The 21,627-nt window shown below is 40.1% G+C and overlaps 2 protein-coding genes across 2 annotated transcripts in view; one reads left to right on the top strand and one right to left on the bottom strand.

Moving 5' to 3' along the window:
• The window catches only part of TTC34 (tetratricopeptide repeat domain 34), a 129,852-nt gene extending 123,732 nt beyond the window's left edge, over positions 1 to 6,120 (top strand). Inside the window, exon 8 of the mRNA XM_075604888.1 lies at positions 4,851 to 6,120. Within this exon, the coding sequence (XP_075461003.1) occupies positions 4,851 to 5,372 (522 nt within the window). The 3' untranslated portion in view covers positions 5,373 to 6,120. The remainder of the gene's footprint in view (positions 1 to 4,850) is intronic.
• Positions 6,121 to 19,713: 13,593 nt separating this feature from the next.
• Positions 19,714 to 21,230, bottom strand: LOC142498115 (uncharacterized). The gene is made up of 2 exons (XM_075606620.1): positions 21,102 to 21,230; positions 19,714 to 20,738 (listed from the first exon to the last, which is right to left on the bottom strand). Exons 1-2 carry the CDS (start codon positions 21,196 to 21,198, stop codon positions 19,714 to 19,716), a joined length of 1,122 nt encoding a protein of 373 aa, XP_075462735.1. The 5' UTR covers positions 21,199 to 21,230.
• Between the last annotated feature and the right edge of the window lie 397 nt (positions 21,231 to 21,627).

Genomic DNA, 21,627 nt, shown 5'->3' with positions numbered 1-21,627 from the left:
GTGTGTATATGTGTGTGTGTTGTGTGTGTGTTGTGTGTGTGGGGGGGAGACGGGGGATGGACGGAACGGTGGGAGACGGACTGTGACCGTGGGGGGGAGGGGGAGCAGCACGGAGAGCGAGCAGCAGAGGGCACATGTGGGGGCTCGCTGCACCCTCTTGCAGCCTGGGAGACCCCCGCTTCAGCCCTCCACTCAAACCACGCCCCCCCCGCTCCCTATGGACCGCCGGTAGCGGTCAATTGCCTCTCCACGCATCGCCTGCATGCAGTGCGGGCCCACTGACTGACAGCGGGGCCTCGGCCTTAGGTGTGTTTAACAATGTCACTGCTTGTTTGGATAGAAGATAGATTATAGAATCTAGTGTAGACTTATACCATTACAGTCGTAGACTCTGTGAAGTGACTTATGTGATTACATTGAATTACAGTAGATATGTAGTAAATCTTCCTTAAAGCGGAGGACGTCCTCATTAAATATTTAGTGGCCAGAAGAGTGTCTCTAAAATTCTCCATGGTGCAGTATAACAAGGTGATATAAGCTTGTACTTATAGTACTATTGTAATACTGCTGCCACTGAAAATTAGAGTCCCTAGGAGTCCCGAGGAAACCTGTGACGAGGTGAAACGCATTGAGTGTACTAGAGAAGGGGTAGTGGGAGGTGAGATACAGCACAACTTGCCCACTTACTGATACGCCTCCAGCCCCATCCAGGGGTTCCATCGTAAGACGCGAGGACGGATGACGTTAGACTGAAAGCGTGTGGAGCAACTGCAGCTGCTGGCGTCAATCATAAGATCAATATGCTTAACTTAAGCTAACAGCATGTGAGTGTATCCTATCTTTTATTTATCCCTGATAAAGTTTTGTATCAGTCTGCACTATGTTCCATTTCTTCATTATATTCCACTAAGGTTCCTGCACATGCTGTTCCCATATCTGCTGACACGTTTGGGTATTACAGAGCAAAGAAACCTTGATATACACGTATATACCTAGAAATTTGTGAGTACAAATTTCTTGGGGCTTAAAAGGGATCTATTTAAGATCTTTATTATAGAGACATATTGCACTATTTTCTGCTTGTGTTCTTTTTTTATATATATTTTTGGCGCTCCCCGAATCTCTTGGACACCTTAATTGAGACCCTGCCTAATACATGGTGTTTGGCAGAAATGCTAACATTCCCATGGGGACTTCTTTAACACAGATGCATTTCCCCAGATAATTAGAGGCACATCAGTATAACATTGGGAGGTATTTATATTTTAGTAAGCCAATTCAATACTCACATCACATACTAATGTGAGTATTAAACTTTGTGATATATTCCCCTGGGATCCCTGCTAATCAATTACTATGGCAGCTATCACCAAAAGACTTTAATTTTCAGTGTCAGCAGTATTCCGATAGTACTAAAAGTACAAGCAATAGTGTTGTATCACCTTGTTATACTGCACCAAGAAGTATTTTAGAGACACTCTTCTGGCCACTAAATATTTAATGAAGAAGATATAAGGAAGATTTACTACATATCTAATTCAGTGTAATCACATGTCACTTTACAGAGTCCATGATTGTAACGGTATAAGTCTACACTAGATTCTATAATCTATCCTCTATCCAAACAAGCAGTGACATTGTTAAACGCACCTAAGACTGCAAGGCAGTATCAGGAAACAAGCATATTGAGCTCCCTGACCAATAAGAACGCTAGCAAACGTGCTAGCTCTAAACAGTATGAGCCGCTAGTTTCCATCTAAAACATTAACCATACACACCCTGAAGGGTTAATGCGATGCACTAAGCTTTAGACCAAACTCCTGGCTCTGGATCACAGCTGCCATTATAATAGGACTCGTTTCACACTTACCATCAAAGGAAAAAATCAGTTTGCAGATGCAGGGACCCCCGCTGTGTTAATCCGATGGGCCATTCGTCTATCTACAGAAATGTCAGAAATGTTGCCACATTACTGTGAGATTGCCCCAGATTTTCCAAGGCAAGTGTTCGGATACTCGTGGCTGCATTTGTACCTTTGATTATTCGTTATTGTTGTGTGTTCAGTGTCGTAGTCTATTGTGTGTCAATACACCCCACTTTTTTTTATAATTTAAGAACCATTAAATAATTTTAACGTTCATAATACTCTCCACTGTTTACAAGGGGTTTCATGTACAGGCTCTCACTGTAGAACCTATAAGTCTCAGGGACCAATCTTCTGGTCAATTTAACCGCAACATTAACAGGAGAGTGCACTACAGGGGGGTCTAGTGGTGTGCTGCATCTTCTACAACCACCCCCAACTCTGTTTGTCTATCCTACTTAAAGCAAGATTGGTTGCACTGTTGCCAGTTGCGGCGACTGACTGGTCAGTCAGCATTGTGCTGTGGATCCGGCAGGAGCGAGGCACAAGAGGGGGACAGCGGTTTCTACAAGCTATTGAATCATAAGGTGTACTTAGTTTTTCACACATAGCTTCTCCATTTTGGCTTTATTTTTGTTAAATAAATCATGACACGGTGTAATATGTAATTTGTTGTTGTTCATCTGAGGTTGTATTTAGCTAACTTTTAGACCTGCTAAGGAACAGATGATTGTTATTATGCATATATATACACACACAGTCATGTGAAAAAGAAAGTACACCCTCTTTGAATTTCATGCTTTTACATATCAGGACATAATAACAATCATATGTTCCTTAGCAGGTCTATATATATACATACACAGTGCTTCAGATTACAGAAAAAGATAATTACAAGAATATACAGTTACAATAAATGAAGAACAGTTTCTTAAAATAATAGGATAAAAATAAAACAGAAATCCATATTCATTCATTCATTATTCACACCGCTGTTGAATTCTGATTTTCAGAATACCTTGCTAAGACTTATGTACAATTTTTTTCCATTGAAACAACATAAGCAAACCCCTGTCATAAATTAGCTTCTAGGTTGACGGTATTACAACTTTAGAAAACACCCTGCTCTAAAAAGACATTTAAAGGTACCTAGATATATAAACGCACTCATAACTTCCTTTTTCTAATATTTAGACACATATGAGTCATATTAATACGTTCAGGCAATTACGACGGACATAACAAGACTTATTATGACCGTCTTGCTCCTAAATTTGAGTAACCAATAAAGATCTGTCCTTGCCACCTCTTACCCGTGTAGTGTGTTGTATGGTTTGATTTGTCTTTTTGCCACAATACCGAATATGTATGTCCTAGGACGTGGTGGATGACGTCACACAATATTTTAATTTTTAATAAAGTCCTCCAACTAAGTGGTGACCTGTGACCCTTCTCTGGGATGCACAAGGGGTGTCTGAGGAATGTTAGTTTCCTTTGCGACTGTAATCCCAGGGGTCTAGCTATGGTTTATTGCCTTCTACATAATTTATATGTCACTTTTAGTTATAGCCCCTATGTTGCAGGGACAATGTAACGACACGTGGGTGATCTGAATAGGCTTGTTTATTCAGCCACAAAAACATTGAACACAAAATAACTGAGCTTTTCTTTAGCATAGATAAACAAATGGAAAAATAAGACCTGAACAGGGCTTTGCCCTTTTCCCAGCAATGGTGGTTCAAGTCCAGGATTTAAACACAGACCAAGGACCAATTAAACAGACCTTGAGTCAATCTGCTTTCTTTCCAGAGTTCCAGCATGTCTCCCTGTATCATACAGACCCATGCACAAGTGAGAGCTCTGGGTTCTTAAAGCCCCTTAATGAGGCAGCTGGGACCTGGTCAATTAAACCAGTATTTTGCAAGCTGGGAATAACCCAGTCACTGCTGAACTGGAGACCTATATATAGGTCTGCCAGGCATATGGCTGGGATATTGAATTCACCCTGTCACACAACCTTAATTAAGTCCTCTTTGTACAGTAGGTCTGCAAAGATCCAGGAAGAGCCTGGACCTATCATAAACCCAATATATTGTATTTTTAAAATCAAACAGTATCTACAGTACATTAAATCAGGAAGCACCAGATTGATTAAAATACATCATATTTCGTAATATTATCATAATACTGTATTTATCAAAGCAAAATATCCCATTCTATCCTATTGGACCGTTTTCTTTGATAAATCTGGTGCAATGTTTTTGATCTAGTTTTGCAGCCAGGAGACTTTGATACATAACCCTCTATATTTTATAAACCCAATATAATGCACACAAATATAAACAGATAGAAGGTACACTGAACGATAACATAATTCACCAGGGGAAATGTTAGCATGTAAGTACATGCAGCCACCTCAGTGATGCACACAACATATTATTCAATTTCTTAAAGATGGATCATAAGCTACGGATCTTGCAAACCTCTTATTCGTCAGATATTACAATGCAGAAATGCATAATACCAAGACATTTTGAGTACCTTTTAACTTTCAATGTTTTAAATGTTTTTCAAACTCATCATCATTGAGTAAGGAGTGTAAATTTCACAAAGGAAAGCAGCATTTGGTGGTATGAGGATGTATAAATGGACTGTTTATAAAGGTACATTATTGGACAAAAATGTTGTTTTTGTGCAAAATAAACAGCACATTTTTACATCAGATTAGTAAAAAGATCCTAGGACCTATTACTATTCCGAACACCCATAAACCACTTTTTGAACATTTTTACATCACTCTACCAATGCTAAACTTTGGGCTAAACACTACTGTATTATACAGTACCTATCAAGAAATGTTGGGTACTATTAGAAATTCACATGACTACACATCTCTCTTCCCTCAATATTTCTCTGGCTATTCTGATTTTTTTTTAAACTCCATTTTGTTAATATTTTACAACCCCTTTTGTTTTTTTTATTACAGATTGCAGCTCAAGAGGGGGATTTTTTGACACAAGAGAATGAGCATGAAAAAGCTCTGAATTACTTTTCACTGGCTGTTATAACAAGCAACAATAACCCTAAATATCTACGCCAACGCGCCATGATTCTCTCGCATCTAAAGGATTACTCCAATGCTCTGAAAGACATAGATAAGGTAATCCAGAGACATGGATCTAATGACCTAAAATCACAAGTAGAGGACTATTGTTCTAAGGGCTATATCCTATTGTTATCTGCTGAAGAAGAAGCTGCTGCCAGGCTTTATATGAAGGCTTTGAATATGGAGCACGCTTTAGCTTTGACATGCATTCACTATATGCCTGGAAAAAATCATCTGTCCCAAATATTCAATCAGATTGCACATAAATATTTTGAGCAACACTTGTATGAAGAGTCTTGGAAAATGACTGAGTGTGGTCTCCATATTGATGAAAGCAACCATGAACTTAAGAAGCTAAAATCACGAATTAAAAGGGAAGCATCTGGATGTAGTGTTCATTAATTTAGTAGGCATAAAAAATTAAGTAGAGAATTGTGTGCAGATTAAGAGGCTACATTTCTACAGTGATGACAGTTCCACAGTATAAAGGTTGTTACTGTGACTACGTCACTTTTTAACAGAATTATCCCTTCTCAACAAATGTGAAGTAGCAAGAACAAACTTTTTTACTGCATCAGAAATAAATCAACGACTAGTTAAATTTTTAAGCCTGCTTAATTTCTTTGGCGAAAACAAATTAAATAGTAATTCAATATTTTGGCTACCATCATATTTAATTTTTAATTAAATATGTCTCTAAATTGGCATTCAAAAGTAATGCAATATGTCTCTAAATTGGCATTAAAAAGTAATGCAATGTTTACATTTTTTGTTAACTATAGATGTATCATTATATATGTGCAATAGCGCAACAGAAAGGTTAATATAATTTTTTATTGCTACAATATATTCCAGAGAAAAATGGTAGTTCGTTCTGAAACTTGAATCTGACTTGCCATCTCTTGTTTTCAATCAAAATGGGAAGCTCGGTGTCCTAAATCCACAAGCAGTCCTAATCAATGCCTGCAAACCTGGGAGCATTTTGGAAGGGGATACTGTACTGAAGAAACAAAGGCTGAGGGCCTCATGCACTAAGCAGCGATAAGCCACCTATCACCAAAAAAGCCTACTGCTATCCAGAAAGCCCCGATAAGTTGGCGTTAAGAGAGCTTTTCGGCAATTTTTTCTGCTTGAAAAAAAAAATCGCCGATTACCAGCAGCTTGTCAAACTTGTGCTATTCTAGTAGCCCCAATTAGCTTATCGAGGCTATTCTAGTAGCCCCAATTAGCTTATCGAGGCTTATCGCCGCTCTAGAATGGAGATTTCCTCTCCAAATCGTCACACCAGGAAAAGTTGTCAAGAAGGTGTTGAGAAGCTGCCGATAAGCGGCCAGAAGGCACTTAGAAAAAAGAATGTATTTTTACTGCATCGGTTTCATGCTGGGAGACTCCGGAGCTGATACCCATTAATATCATCACTGGAGATCCCCGGCATGAATCAGATGCATGAAAAATGCATTTACAGGCAACTTCATTACCTTAGCGGCTAACCGCTACGCAATGAAGGGGTTAACCACCAGTGCCATGCTTCTTGTGGGTAGCGGGGGTGGGTGAAGGTGGTATTTGGCCCTTGGTGTGTGATTAGGCCTTGCGGGGGGGGGGTGGTTGCGGATGGACTTAACCCCATAAATACCTTAGCTGTTAATCCCGCTATGGTAATGAAGGGGTTAACCCCTCCCGCTATACTCCTGGTAGGCCAAAAAACCCATCCTTAGGGCTACTACCTCGTTGACCCACCCCTGCTACCCACAATAAACAAAAATACACACAAAAGCCCTAAGACCCACCTCCAAGGCCACCAATAACCATTACAATATGTAATAAACACTAATACACAACCCACCCACCCTCTTTGTCCCCACATAAAACCATAATTTATTTTTTTATTCACAGGATTAATACCAGAGGTTGGTGGGGGTCCCCAGGTGGTCCCCACGGATGTCCGGGGGTCCCTGGGTGGTCCCCACTGGCTTGAGGTACCATTTGTGTTGTAAAAAATAAAGATGGCATACATTTCTATAAATATACCCCCCCCCAAAAAAAAACACATACAGTACAGTAATGTGCAAAATAACTATTATCCAGATATGGATAATAGATCATTTGCCCATAATTAAACAAAACATTAGCCAGCAAGCATAAATAAAGTAAATAAAACCGTTCTACTTACCCCTACCATTATGAAGGGCATCCTCGTCAGCACAGTACAGGGCCATATCCACCGTTGCCAGAAAGAATACATAAAAATACAACCAAACCTCCCCCGTTACCCACCCGGGAGGCCTAACCACCCACCCCCGGACCCGGCTACTCACCATTTTTGCAAATGTTGCTATCACTGGTATTTGGGGCTTTCTGCATACCGTGATAGCAACACTGTAAAAAATGGCGATTTTTCTATCGGTCTTTACTGCATGAGGCCCAAAGTGTATGTCTACATGCCTCAACAAGTTAGTAACAGATCTTTATGCTCCAACAGTGCCCAAAGTATATAATTATCATGCATCTGTTCATCTGAGCAGGGTTGCTGAGATTAGAGGGCAGCCTCGAGGTGGAAGGAGCACAGTTTATACTTGCAGGGTTGCAACCTGTTTCTGCAGCCCACCAGTATCAGCAACCCCTGCACAATGCCACTCACCCTCTCCGCTCAAAATATAAAAACATAAAATATGGAATATATTAGTAATGTACAATACTGTAATTGAAATGCTCTAATTCCACCACTGCATACTGTAGAAAGCCTTTCACTTTTGTCCTTGATAATAGCTTTTCCCAGTAGCGATCTTTGACCTAATTATCATACACTATCTGACATCAAGGCTGCAACTTGAATTAGACATTTGAATGATCATTCCTAAATGTTTTTCACACCTGAATGTTTTTAATATATTCACAGAATTATGGTTACTAAATTGTATTTCAGCAATTTTAATAAGATGCATCATATCTGGATACTGGAGTGTGACTGGTTATTGTAGACTTCTATTAGGGATATTTAGACTAACTCAGATGAGGATTGTGAAGTCTTTTATACAGTCCCTGATTAGCATTATGCAATTTCAAGGTTCTGTAGAGATACTGTCCTTGTATACCGAAGGTCACTTGTAATAAACTGCAATTGGCACAACAATCTGCCTGATTAGATGCTCAGGTTTTAATAAGATTGCAGTTGTACAGTCCATGTTAAATCTTCTGGTATTCTGAATCCATTACTCAATGACAGTTTAGATCAGCCATCTCCTAGTTCCAAATATGCAGAACGTTGTGGCTGGAGAATAATGAGCCAGACAAACTCTCCATCTTTTATGTTATTTGCTTTTAATGGATCATGACAGTATAGTGGGTATTAAGACTTTATAAACAGCATACATTTATCACATTTGTTAGAAGATTAATTACTCTCATGAATTATTTAAAAACAAAATAACCTAAGCAATCTGCACTGCTTTATATTGGGGAAAAAAACAGTTCCTTTTTATTGATATGTAATTATTGGCCAGTAATGCCCTGTTCTGAGGGGATTATTACTATTATAGGCTAAATGTAGTTTTTTGGCATAAATAATAACTTTTGTGTAGTTATATAGATTTTTTTTATTAAAATAAAATGGTAAATACATTAAAGCAGCTATCTATATCCACACACTGCCTCCCACTCTGTGTACACACACACACACACACACACACACTGCAGCTCTATAAACACATACTGTAGCAGCTCTACACACACAACACAGCAGCAACACACACACACAAACGCTGCTGCTACACCCATAAACACTGCTGCTGCTGCTGCTGACACACACACACACACATACACTGCTGCTGACACACTGACACACACGCTGCTGCTGCCACACTGACACACACACAGCTGCTGCACTGACACACACACACGCTGCTGCTGCTGCAGCTGCTGATACATTGACACACACACACACGCTGCTGCTGACACACACACTGCTGCTGACACAATCCCCTGCCCTATCTCGGAGCTTTTCTATCAAAAAGAAAAGCTGATTGGCTGGAAATAAACCCTGTGTAAGCTGCCCAAGATTCCGGGCATTACTGAATTTTAACAAATCAGAGGACAGGGATTTCAGTAATGCCCAGAATTTTACTGCTTTAGCCTATAATACCATTTAACACATACTATTGTGCTGCCTGACAATATCTCTTCCCATATTTTTATGTTTGCATTTCTTAAGTATATAAAATGGCTCCTCTACTCCTTCTGTTCAATGGTTTTGCTGTTTATCATTATAAATGTATAGTATTTTAAGGACAATTGAAAAAAATAAAATCAGTTTTTTGGACATTGTTCCCATGTTTAACTCCTACTGTTGCACATCCAGGAATGTGGTATATATGATTCAATGCAGCAAATCTGACCAAGGATGCTACATTGGCAAAACCAGCCAAAAAGTTAAACCAGAATGAACCTACACAGACACACAATAACACACCATGAAGAAGGAAGGTACTGCACTCCAGTAGGACACCACTTCTCACAGCCAGATCATTTCATTAATTATTTAAAAATGTATCCTCAATTAAATGTTTCAGAGCCCTCAAGAACGGAAAACATTTGAACTGAAAATAATAATGCTTTTTGACATTAAAATACGTAATGCTGATATGGGTTTTCTTACAGGCTATCATATATTTTTTGTAACGTTTCTTCCTGCTGCCTTGTTCATTTAAAATTTCAAACCCTTTCCCCCCTACATCCCCGCCCCCCTCATTCTGCTGATGGATGGAAGTTTATTTATGCTCTAACAACTCTCACCATCCCTTTCATGCATGTATTGCCGTCTGTTACCATCCCCTTTGCCATGACTTCTTCACACCGTGACCTGAGGAAGAGAGGAGAACTCTCGAAAGCTTGTTTTATAATATGTTCAAGTCAATGACAGTTAATGCTGCTTCGGAGTGCAATACCCCTCAATAGCGTGTAGTGAATCCTGAAAAAAAAAAGAGAGGAAACTGTACAGGTCTAACAAAGCAATTCAAAAGCACATTATTATAGCTAAGCAAACAATGTACTCTAGATGTATGATGTACTCTTCTATATACAATGAAAAAATGGCACCACAAAAATATAGGTGTAGCCCCCATTTGCTCCACGACCCCCGTTACCTCCGCTGATGGTGGGGGCTGCTAGAACCAAGCGGCAGCCCCGTCGGCGTTCCTGGAGGGTGGGGGCCAGCAGGGAGCCCTCCGGTGCTCCGGAGGCCCCTGGCGGCTCCCGCGAGGGGCGGCGCAATCTTCAATGTAGTTGCGCATGCGCAATGGGTCGCGGTAGCCGGTGGCCACTACGGAGGTTGGCGCATGCGCAAAGGAAGTGCGCGCGAGGCGGCCATAGGGGAGAATAGCTCCCAAGAAGATACAGCCCCCAGGGTGCACATGGGCAGAGTCAGGTGACGCCAGGTAGCCAATAGGGCTGTAGGATCTCCCTGCAGGGGAGATTTTGATACTTTTGGCGCTCTGAGCCCACGCTAGTCGGTGCCAGGAGAAGCTAGGGGAAGGAGGTAGGGTGCAGGAGTCAGTGACTCCCTGCACTAGGCCAGCAGCCCCCTAGGCCCCAGCTAGCCCTGAGCCACCCAGTAGTATAAGTTGTTTAAGGGACATGCCCCAGGTTAGGGACCCTGCCCTTTACTATCCAGAGCCAGTTAGGGATACAGCGGACGCTGCGCTTCCATCCAGAGGCTTGGGACCAAGCCTGCTCAGCAGAGAGAGCGGAACCGTACCAAGGGTGGACCGCCCTCACAGATCTTCTCACCGGAGGAACCGGACATCACCCTAAAGCTCGTCTGGTCCTTTGTGAAGAATCTTTAACGCTCAGGTGCCGTCGCACTGGGCAGGTAACGTTACGCACGTGCACACACGAGAGTACTCTCACATAGTGGCAGCGCTGACCACGGGACAAGGGGGGTTATTCTGTGGACACATGTGTGGGGGTACATGGTGGTGGGTGTGGGGATTATGTGATATCCTTATGCAGTGCTAACCTTTAATGTGATTAGTTACGTATGCTCATATATGCAGTAAAGCCTGTTCTGTTTTACATCCGTTTGCTTACCGTGATTGTTTCCTGTGAGGGACTCCTCCCACTCCGTTGGGATCCCTTCCAGGTGGAGGCGTTGCACCACGAGATATATATATGTATGTACCCCAGGCTCCCCGAGCGGAGGCTTAGGCTCCTGAGTGCCACACAGGTATACGCAGTAGTAGCGTCTGTATTCACAGGGAATACCCGTTACATAGGTAAATGTGGTTTGTTACGTAAGAAAATACATCACTTGACAGGTCTTCTGATATAAGAAAGATGACAACACTACATTTGGTGCTCTATATATCACAGGGATGTGAGCATATCCTTCTTTACTTCAGTAGTTTTCCATTTCTTTCCAAAGTTTACTGATCTGCTTCCTATTTGTACTGAAGATACATGTACGCTTCGGGTATGCCCTAGATCAGCGGTGGCCAACTCCAGTCCTCAGTCTTTGACTGGACCCCTGATTGAGCCACCTGTGCTGAAGCTGTGATATCCTGTAAACCTGACCTGTTGGTGGTCCGTGAGGACTGTAGTTGCCCACTCCTGCCCTAGATACTTCAGATAAGAAGAGTTATGTCTTCATGACTTGTCTGTGGTTTATCTTTGTGTATGATCAGCTTCAAATGACATTTAAGAAAGCCAATTGTAAGCAGTAATTACATTAGTGACTAAAAATTATTAAATAATAATACAAACAATAATTTAGCTTAATACCATCATTCCCCAGGCCCAACCCTCTGGGACTTAAAAGGGCAGTCCGACTTCAATAAAATCTAAATATTTTTTATTTTAGACAATTTAACAGTCCGCTTCCATAAACAAATTAAATATGACTAAAATTAAGAATGTAATTTTGTTTGTTTTTTATAGGAAATTAAAAAGTACTTATTTTTAATGTGAATTCTAAATGTGGAGGTGCACATCAAGCACGTGTTTCCTCTACCATTAACCCAGTCAACCAAATGGGACAATGTGGAGGAGAGGGCTGGACCCATTTGCCTATGCATTGTTCTCAGCTCACAGTGACATCACGCAAGAGGGAGTAACAACCCCACTTATAAAGTAATCAGATCTGTGGACACCCACTCAATGACTTAGGGCCTCATGCAGTAAGCGTTGATAAGGGAAATATGGCCATGTTATAGCCAAAATTGGGTTTGAGATTCAGTAAGCGCCGATAAGTGCTTCATATCGCCAGGTTTCGGAGCCGATAATTTGGTTATGGCCAGTCGCCTGCCGATAAGCCTGTTTTCGACACTGATCGCCACTTTTTTAAATCGGCTGGATTCAACAAAAAAAAACAGCTTATCGGGGCTGATCGGCACTACGAAATTGAGATGTTATGGCCGATTTCTCCCGCCAACTAAAGTTGGCAGTTTGGACGGGAGAACGATCGCTAAGGCTGCCGGAACGGCACTTAGAAAAAAAACATCTTCTGTACATCAATGGAAGTCAATGGAGCGGGGACGTATAACAGTATAGTACTGTTTACGTTTCATTGCTCACAATACAAGGGGGATTTGCATTACAGTGTGGGGGCATTCCCTGCATTGTGTCACAGCTGATGTGTCTTATTTGCATAACATTCTACTTTTACATGTTTTCAGCATTTGCGGGTCACATTACTCATCATGTGATGATGTGCCAAGGGAAAATACTATACTACACTCTTAAAGGAGAACCTCACATCATATCACACATTTTACTCAACTCAGCGACAATTATTTACATGATGTCACACATGTCACACATGTCACACATACACAGTATATTCATCTTCCTTTACATTACACAATGCTTGTAATGTGACACGCATCTTTAAACGTTCATGTACATCTGTCTTCTCATGTTTACATATACTTTTGGGTCCTCCCTATTTTCATGACGTCACTTATTGGACGCTCAATCACATTGCATGTTTACATTGTAACCGTTGCATTACAAGCACTTCAACCTAACTTATACACACATGTACAGTAATTCATCATTGGGACACCTTGTAAACTCATTCTATACCAACTATCCTCCTTACACAAATGCATGCATATGCACACGACTATTCATTGTTGCCAACATGTCACAATAACATGGATAATTACACATGTTACACAAAACTTTTCCCACGTCAATCTCAGCCTTTTTGTCTCATTACATGACTGACTCTTGCGTTCACAAGTGTTACATGCATTGCACATGCAACTATTTATTTGCAAGCAATCTTTGTACAAAGCTTCACGTCACATCATTGCCAAATATCATCATTCCCTGCAGAATACACACAACAAATACTTAGAACAACAAGTGCACACAGCTTGCCACAGAAGTACTTTATTATGTTAATGTAACACCTTGCATTTTACTATGTCACCTGACATCATCACATACCTATTTAAAGGACGCACATTACCTGCTCATTCACAGCTACTCATTTCAAAATGTTGCGAATGTTTAGGAGACGCAGGAACATTCTTTTCTATGACATGCTTGATGATCAAGAGAATCATATAGGGCAAGGTAGGGACACACCGAGGGACAGTGACAGTGACGCGGATACGACAGGGACAGGGAGAGGGACAGGCCGAGGGACAGGTAGAGGGACAGGAGATCAGAGGAGAAGACAGAGGAGACAACTTGTGCCTCGTCCGCGTCTGTACAGGGAGAGAACCCTGTTAGATGGGATGAGTGAGGAGGAGATTGTAAGTCGCTATCGTTTGAGTTCAGCAGCAATCTTAGCTCTTTATGAGGAGATAAGGGGGGATTTAGATTTTTTCACAGCCAGAGGTCGTGCAGTCCCTGGGCTTGTTAAAATGCTGTGCTCATTACATTATCTTGCTTCCGCGTCATACCAGACAACTGTGGGCATAGTGGGCGGGGTCTCGCAATCTACATTCTCGCGGGCCTTGACCCAGTTTCTCTATGCACTCAATAGACGCGCTAGGAATTATATTCATTTTCCTACAGAGGCAACAGAGTGGCTGGAAGTCAGGACTGGCTTTTATAATATAGCAGGGATACCATCTGTGCTGGGTGCAATCGATTGCACACATGTTGCTTTGATTGCACCTAGTCAGAGTGAGCATGTGTACCGCAATCGGAAGCACTACCATTCACTCAATGTACAGGTGGTATGTGATGCCACGATGAGGATAATGCATGTGGTACCCAAGTTCCCTGGTTCCAGTCACGATTCCTCTATCCTGAGGAACTCTTCAGTCTTCCATGCGTTCGAAGAGGGACATTTTGAACCTGGTTGGCTGCTGGGTGAGTACATATTTACATGTTCTAACACAAAACACATGTTGATTTAGGAATGTTGGCATTGTACAATTTGATCACTAATGTCAGCTTATGTGTGCTCCATTCATTATAGGTGACTCAGGATACGGAATTAGGCCGTGGCTCTTGACTCCGGTGCTAAACCCTCAAACTGAAGCAGAGGACAGGTACAATGCAGCCCATATATCTACAAGATCTGTTATAGAGAGGACATTTGGCCTACTCAAGACCAGGTTTAGGTGTCTGGACAGAACTGGTGGGGCTCTTCTATACAAGCCTCAAAAAGTGTCTGATATTATCCTTGCCTGTTGCATTTTGCACAATGTTGCACTCAGGCACAATGTACAGTCAGACCTAGCTGAGGCTTTGGTAGACGAGCATCCCACCCATGTAGCTGCTGAAAATGAACAAACAGCCAGTGGTGGCCAGACACGACAGAATCTCATCAATTCATTTTTTTCTTGTAAGTACAAACTCATATGTTCCTAGTACTACTTTTATAGTTTAATTATGTTATATTAACAATAATGTTTCTTTATATAACCTTCTGTTAGGACACAGATGAATATGAGTTGCACACCTTTCTTTTCTCTGCTGTGTGCACAAAGGGATGTGGCACCGGTATGTTATTGTTGCACAGGTTATATAATCCCTCTTCAATTGTACTTTAGTTGTGTGTATGTGAATACAACTTGGGTAACAAAGCAATAATATTTTAGCATTGTGTTATTCCTTATGCTAAGACAAAACACATATTATGCCCATAATCATTCATGCTTCTAGTATGCTTACATACAATGTTATTGGTGCAGTGTAACATGTACATCCAGATGATGTGTACACCAGGCAGATTTACATTTTGAATGTCATGAAATATACATGGTGTTGTACATTTAACACCAAATACACACTTTGCTGTGTTGTTTACGGTACTGAAGATGGCATGTCAATGTTTGCAATTTATATATTGTTCCTTTGCATTATAGGTATATCTCCAGTATGACTGATCATGGTATGTATATTTGCTGACATCTCTCATAAGATGTGGCTACCTCAATCTTCCTATAATTATTGGAACTAAAAACCCAACATATTGGTTTAAACACAAATGTTACATATATGTACTTTCTGTATCATGTATATGCATTTAGCTACTCTTGAGCTTTCATGTGCATTGTATTACAAAATGATTACTCACATTTCATCACATTTTATGTATGTTTCCTTATAATTTCCATTCATGTAATATAGAGGTGGTTGGAGAAAAGGGGATAACTGTACTTATTTGTTTACTTACGGGAGCACATTCATCACTAGCATAGACACACGTTTTAAGACAACTGTTTGTGTCTCTATCAATTGGTGTAGGATCCATGTATAACACCGACAAATGATAACACCAGCTTTATTATGGTAGCTTATATCATCATATTGACTATACTATGTATTTCTAAACGATTAATAAACACAGTAAACTATAGTTAGTTAGGTTAATGAAATATACACAGAAACGTACTTCATAACATGATGGTGATGTCATATTCAGAACATCATGCATTGGAGGGGACCATAACATCTGGCCAGTAACATTATATGCTACAGTCCCAAACCATTTTATCTACATACCCATGTAACAAGAGATTTTAAAAATAAATGGCTACTTGGTTGTAAGTGTCCTTTACATTGGGAGAAGGAGTGGCTCAGTGAGTAAAGACACACACTGGCACTGATAGTTTGAAGCAGGGGAGTCTGGTTCAATTCCCGGTGTGGGCTCCTTGTGACCTTGGCCAAGTCACTTTATCTCCCTGTGCCTCATGCGGCAAAAAAACATTTGTACGTTCCACGGGCCAGGGACCTCAGGCTGAAACATGTGTCTGTAAATCGCTGCGTACAACTAGCAGCCCTATACATGAACATGCTCATATTATTATTATTATTGTTACATAGTTTCGACAGTCATACGTTCCATTACATATTATAATACACAAATGTGTTAGCAGAGTGGGAATGGTTGTTATATATAAAACACACCATGTCATAAAATGTTAGTAGTCATTAAAGAACACTCAATAAAAATTCATGAGGCACTCTTTTGCAACATCATTATGTTAATTAAGTGTTTATGCAATATAGGCATAAGGGTATCACATTTTTAATTGTTTGTTAATAAGCGCTGCAAGCAATATAAAATTAGTTCCATATGTAGTATAGTAGTCGGTGGCTCCTCCTCACAATCATCTCATATAAAGGTAGACTCTTCTGAAATCATACATTGATCCGATTGTATCTTCCCCGACATCTCTGAAATACAGCAAACACATGATGGTCAAAGATGGCACCTTACTAGATATGCATCCGTGACAACGCGTTACGCAGCTCTATATGATTGTGTAGATACACACGTCAGTCACTTATATGTTAGAAGTAAAACTGTTCATCAGTATGTAATGTTTCTTTAAATTTGTAGCAGGCATAACTATGTATAAGAAGTGAACGTTGCCTGTATACTGAAAGATGTGCGCGCACATCTTTGTGTGCGCACGCACTTCACGCTTGGCTCCACTAACTGTTAGCGCATGCGCAAAACAAAGCGTACGTTGTGCGTTCAATACATGTTGAAAATACCAGTAAACATAACATCTTTATTTCAAATACAATGAAGACGAAACTACATTCGTTCTAAACGAGTACATCTGTATTCTTTTTAAACAGACGTGTTTGAACAGAAAGCACGGCCGATAACACAATGCGCAAATGCAATACGTGTGACGTCATGTTAAGCCAGCGTGAAACGCACGCTAACACTCCTCCCACTCAATTAACATTCGGCTAACGCCCAGGGTACGCCTACAAACACTGAGCCGCACGCATCACACACTGCAGTTACCGTTACTATAACAAAACATGACAGCCAATAGGCTTTGAGGCGCGCACGTCGCTTGGGGGCGGGACTTACATCACTAATCCTTTTTAAGGACGCCTTGGCCCATGACAAGGGTCCCACGTCATACGTGGTGGACCCGGTTTTCAATGTTGTAGATGTTGCATGATAACAAAACAGGTATGTGTTAGAGTAATGGTAAAATGTTGCTAATATGTTTAAAGGGATAGGAAAGTACGTATATTTATTCCGTCAGCAATGTGTACTACTCTTTCAGGTCCTACTATATTGTATTAGGAAACAATTTGTTTGTGATCGCTACATGTTATGCAGTCTGCAATGTTACGCTGTATCCACGCATTGAAAGTGAAAATGGTGGTTACAAAAAAAAAAAAAATTTAAACGCAGAGTCAACGCATAACGATTGTTATATTTACCATTCTTCTAGAATTAACTCTTCGCCTGGCTGCAACTGGTCGCTCCAGAAATGCAAGCCATTTTCATCCACGCTTAACCCAACCGCTGAATCCAGTATGGCACATATCTCCTCCAGGATGCGCTCATAGGAATCGCCACTGCTTTCTTCAAATAATTGGTCGGGAGGTAGGTTCATTTCTTCCGGTTCCCATTCCAATGCAATTTCAGCTGAAAGGCTTGGTACATAATCATAGTACTTTTGTTCTTGTACAATGTGGGTTTCAGGAATGGAGGCTGCAGATATTGCAGCACGTATCGATTCAAACGGATCAGTAGTAGCGGATACATTGCTATTGCCATTAGGAATAAATATGCCTTTCACGACAATATAAGTGCCGTCTTTCAGGAGAAATTGTTTTTCCGGGGCAATCTTCCAGAAACCATAGGTGTGTTGTAGCTTATCCTGGTCACGTTCAAAAAAGTCATTACTTGATAAAGTGAATCTTATTGAGGAATTAAAATTCCGTGCATGCTTACGGTCTTGGTAATAAGGATATTTTGCTCGAATGAAATCATCGATTTGGCGTGTGCTTGCTTTCTGTCCGCGACTGCTCAAGATGGCTTCACAGATCATGTGCAGGTCTGTGTTATTTGCTCATCAAAATGAATGTGCTGAATGGCTAACAAACTCCTGTTTTTCCTTGTCAAGGTCAACAAAAGTAACTACTTTGACTCCTTATTTCAAACGCCAATTGGATTTGTTTGTCTAATTGGGTTAACAGTTGTGGTTCGTGATATGGGACTGTGGGAGAAACATTTCTCCTTCTTTTATCTCGTTTGTGAAAAACATCCCTAGACTGTGAATGCGTTCACATAGTGTTTTGTTGAAAACTAACAAAGACCAGTGTGTGAAAATATTTCTTAGCCAGGCATATCAGTAAAAACACACCTGCAAAAAGAAATGTTTTTTCCCCGCTTACATTTCTGTGTGTATGTGAAAGTCTGGTTAACTCCCTGTCTGCATGAGTTTAAATACGTGTGTATATATATATATATATATATATATATATATATATATATATATATATATATATATATATAAATATATCTCTTATAAAAATATATATATATTTATATATAATATTTTTTTTTTTTTTATATTGCAGGAGTACACACAACATTGATGGCATTAAGTATACCTTGTATGAAACCTATTTAAATGGTGAGAAACATGATTGAATGAAGTAATAAACATTTGTTTAAGCACAATACTGTTAGAGTCTCATACTTAGGATATTTCTCAAACATTAGGCCTGTATTATTAAAATAGTGTGCTTTCACAAGGAAGCATGAAGTGTATTAGTTTGTGTATACCAGTTTATATAGTACTATATATATATATATATATATATATATATATATATATATATATATATATATATACACACATATATACATATATATACACACATACATATACACACATATATATACACACATATATATACACACATATATATACACACATATATATACACATATATATATACATATATATATATATACACACTCACACACTCACACTCACACTCACACTCACTCAGTGTGTGTGTGTGTGTGTGTGTGTGTGTGTGTATATATTATTATACATTCTGAGATGTTATAGAAACGAACACACAACTGATTAAAGGACAAAATTACAATGGCCAAGCAAGGCAAAGGTAAGTAATAATTTACACATAATCCTGCTGTACACGTACAAGAAAGATGTTTGCACTTACTTAGGTGTTTTAATAATTGCATGTGACTAATATGCATATGCAATTCTTACATCAATTAACACACCCAAATGCAATGTTTTGCTGCAAAGTCAATGGCAGCTTCTCTAAACTTAGCAACTGGCTCCTGGTGGACCATTACTGAACAGACGATTACAACATAAATATTTATAACACAATTAATTATGAGTGTTAACATTTCCAAAACTTCACGTGTACAAGAACATAGTTGAAAGTTTGGAAACAACACAGTCTTCAGCATACATACAATAGTAATTAGATAATCTGAAGTCAACAAAACAAGGCCAAACACATATTTTCTGAATTATAACATTTATTTTTTTTGTTCCTTTTGCGAGCGAGTAACAGGCCTGCTTGTTGTCTCTTGAATTTTCCTTTTTCTTTTGCCACCAACTTTAGGCACAACAGAGCCACTTTGAGTGGCCTCTGGCACTTCACGGGCAGGGCTTGTGGCCAGTGACTGTTCACCTACGGGGCTTGTGGCCAGTGACTCACCTACAGGGCTTGTGGCCAGTGACTCACCTACAGGGCTTTTGGGCAGTGATTCACCTACAGGGCTTTTGGGCAGTGATTCACCTACAGGGCTTTTGGGCAGCGATTCACCTACAGGGCTTTTGGGCAGCGACTCACCTACAGGGCTTTTGGGCAGCGATTCACCTACAGGGCTTTTGGGTAGTGACTGTTCACGGACAGGGCTTGTGCCCAGTGACACATGTGAGCAAGTTGGTAGACACTGCACAAGTGATGGTTGGTCTGTTTCATGTGTGTCTTGTTTTGTTTTTGTCGCCTCCTTTGTAGGTGTCTGCTGCTGAATTTGTACAGATGGCAGCGGTAGGATGTCATCAGGAACCTGCACAGCAATGTCTGCTACTTGACCGGTAACATTTGGGCCTGGTGAATGAATATCAGATGAATGTGGTGAAAACTGACCTGCATGAACAGATCCTGGCTGGGAGGTGTTGAATTGTGGTACATTAGTCATTCTCCAGTAATTAGCTTGTGTTTGCTGAACAACTAATGCTTCGAATGAGGTGTTGATTTTTTGCAACTGTTTAGGCACTTCAATGAAGACTCTGTGGAGATGTGCCAATTGTGATACTGTTTCTTCCTGCAGTCCAATCATCCTTTCCAGCACTGTCATCATGTCTGAATGGCGACGATTTTCTGCGTCCACTATTTTTCCCTCTGAAGCTACAATTGCATCGTATGTGGAAGTTGATGGACGATTTGGCGGTACAACAGTTTCTATTGGCACCTCTTCATGGTCACATGATTGTATTTCAGTCTCTTCTGTGGCGTCATCCTCATCATACTCATCATCCTCATCACCATGATGTTCTAAAAAGAAATGTACACATTATTAAATGGCATGTTAATGTATGCTGTGTTACTATGTAATTGTACTGTGTCCTAAGTAACACCTAACATGTTAGCATACGTTTTATAACCTCATTAAAAACTACCTTGACTTACGAATAATGTTTGGACTCAGTATGAAATATGAATGAATGAAAAGTTGCTCTAAACTCAGAAGTCCTACATGATAATTAACATCACTAACACAATACATGTTGCCTTACACTTAATTTTCACTGACACTAAGTAATCCTATTTAAAGAAGATGTGCAAAACAAATAATGCACATGACAACATAACATATAGAAGAGCACATATTATATGGCCAGCAAATGATACACTCACCTTCTAGTAGTGTTGAGCTGGCTGACCCAGGTGAAGACACTTGTTCCATCTCAGGTGACACATGTCCTCCAGGGGCAACTATATATAACAATAACATAAGTTTTACATTTACATGTGTAAATATTGAACAAACAGTTATTGTATGTTCTGTATTTATGAGTATCTAACAGCATCATTTCCTTAACCCAAAATGTGTGTGTGAAAGTGAACATAAATAGTTGTAATAACAATGTACATGCCTGTGTACTTAGAACTTTTGAGTTCCCTAACATACAACATACTATGGTTCTGCAGTAATGCGTGAGGAAAAATACATTAAATTTGTACCTAAAAATCATATGTTGTGTAGTGATATCAGTATCATAATGTACATAACTATCATGAGATGACCATTCACAATGGTTATCATGAAGGTGGTCATATTGCAAAAAGTGTTGTTTTTGGTAGAGGATATGTGTGGTACATTAATCGAAGATGTGGCACACCTGAATGTGGCTGTGACTCAACAAGACAACACATGCAGTGT

The sequence above is a fragment of the Ascaphus truei genome, chromosome 6, assembly GCF_040206685.1.
Source record: "Ascaphus truei isolate aAscTru1 chromosome 6, aAscTru1.hap1, whole genome shotgun sequence".
Lineage (NCBI taxonomy): Eukaryota > Metazoa > Chordata > Amphibia > Anura > Ascaphidae > Ascaphus > Ascaphus truei.
The sequence above is the reverse complement of the archived record's forward strand: the minus strand, read 5'-3'. Positions and strand labels throughout refer to the sequence as shown.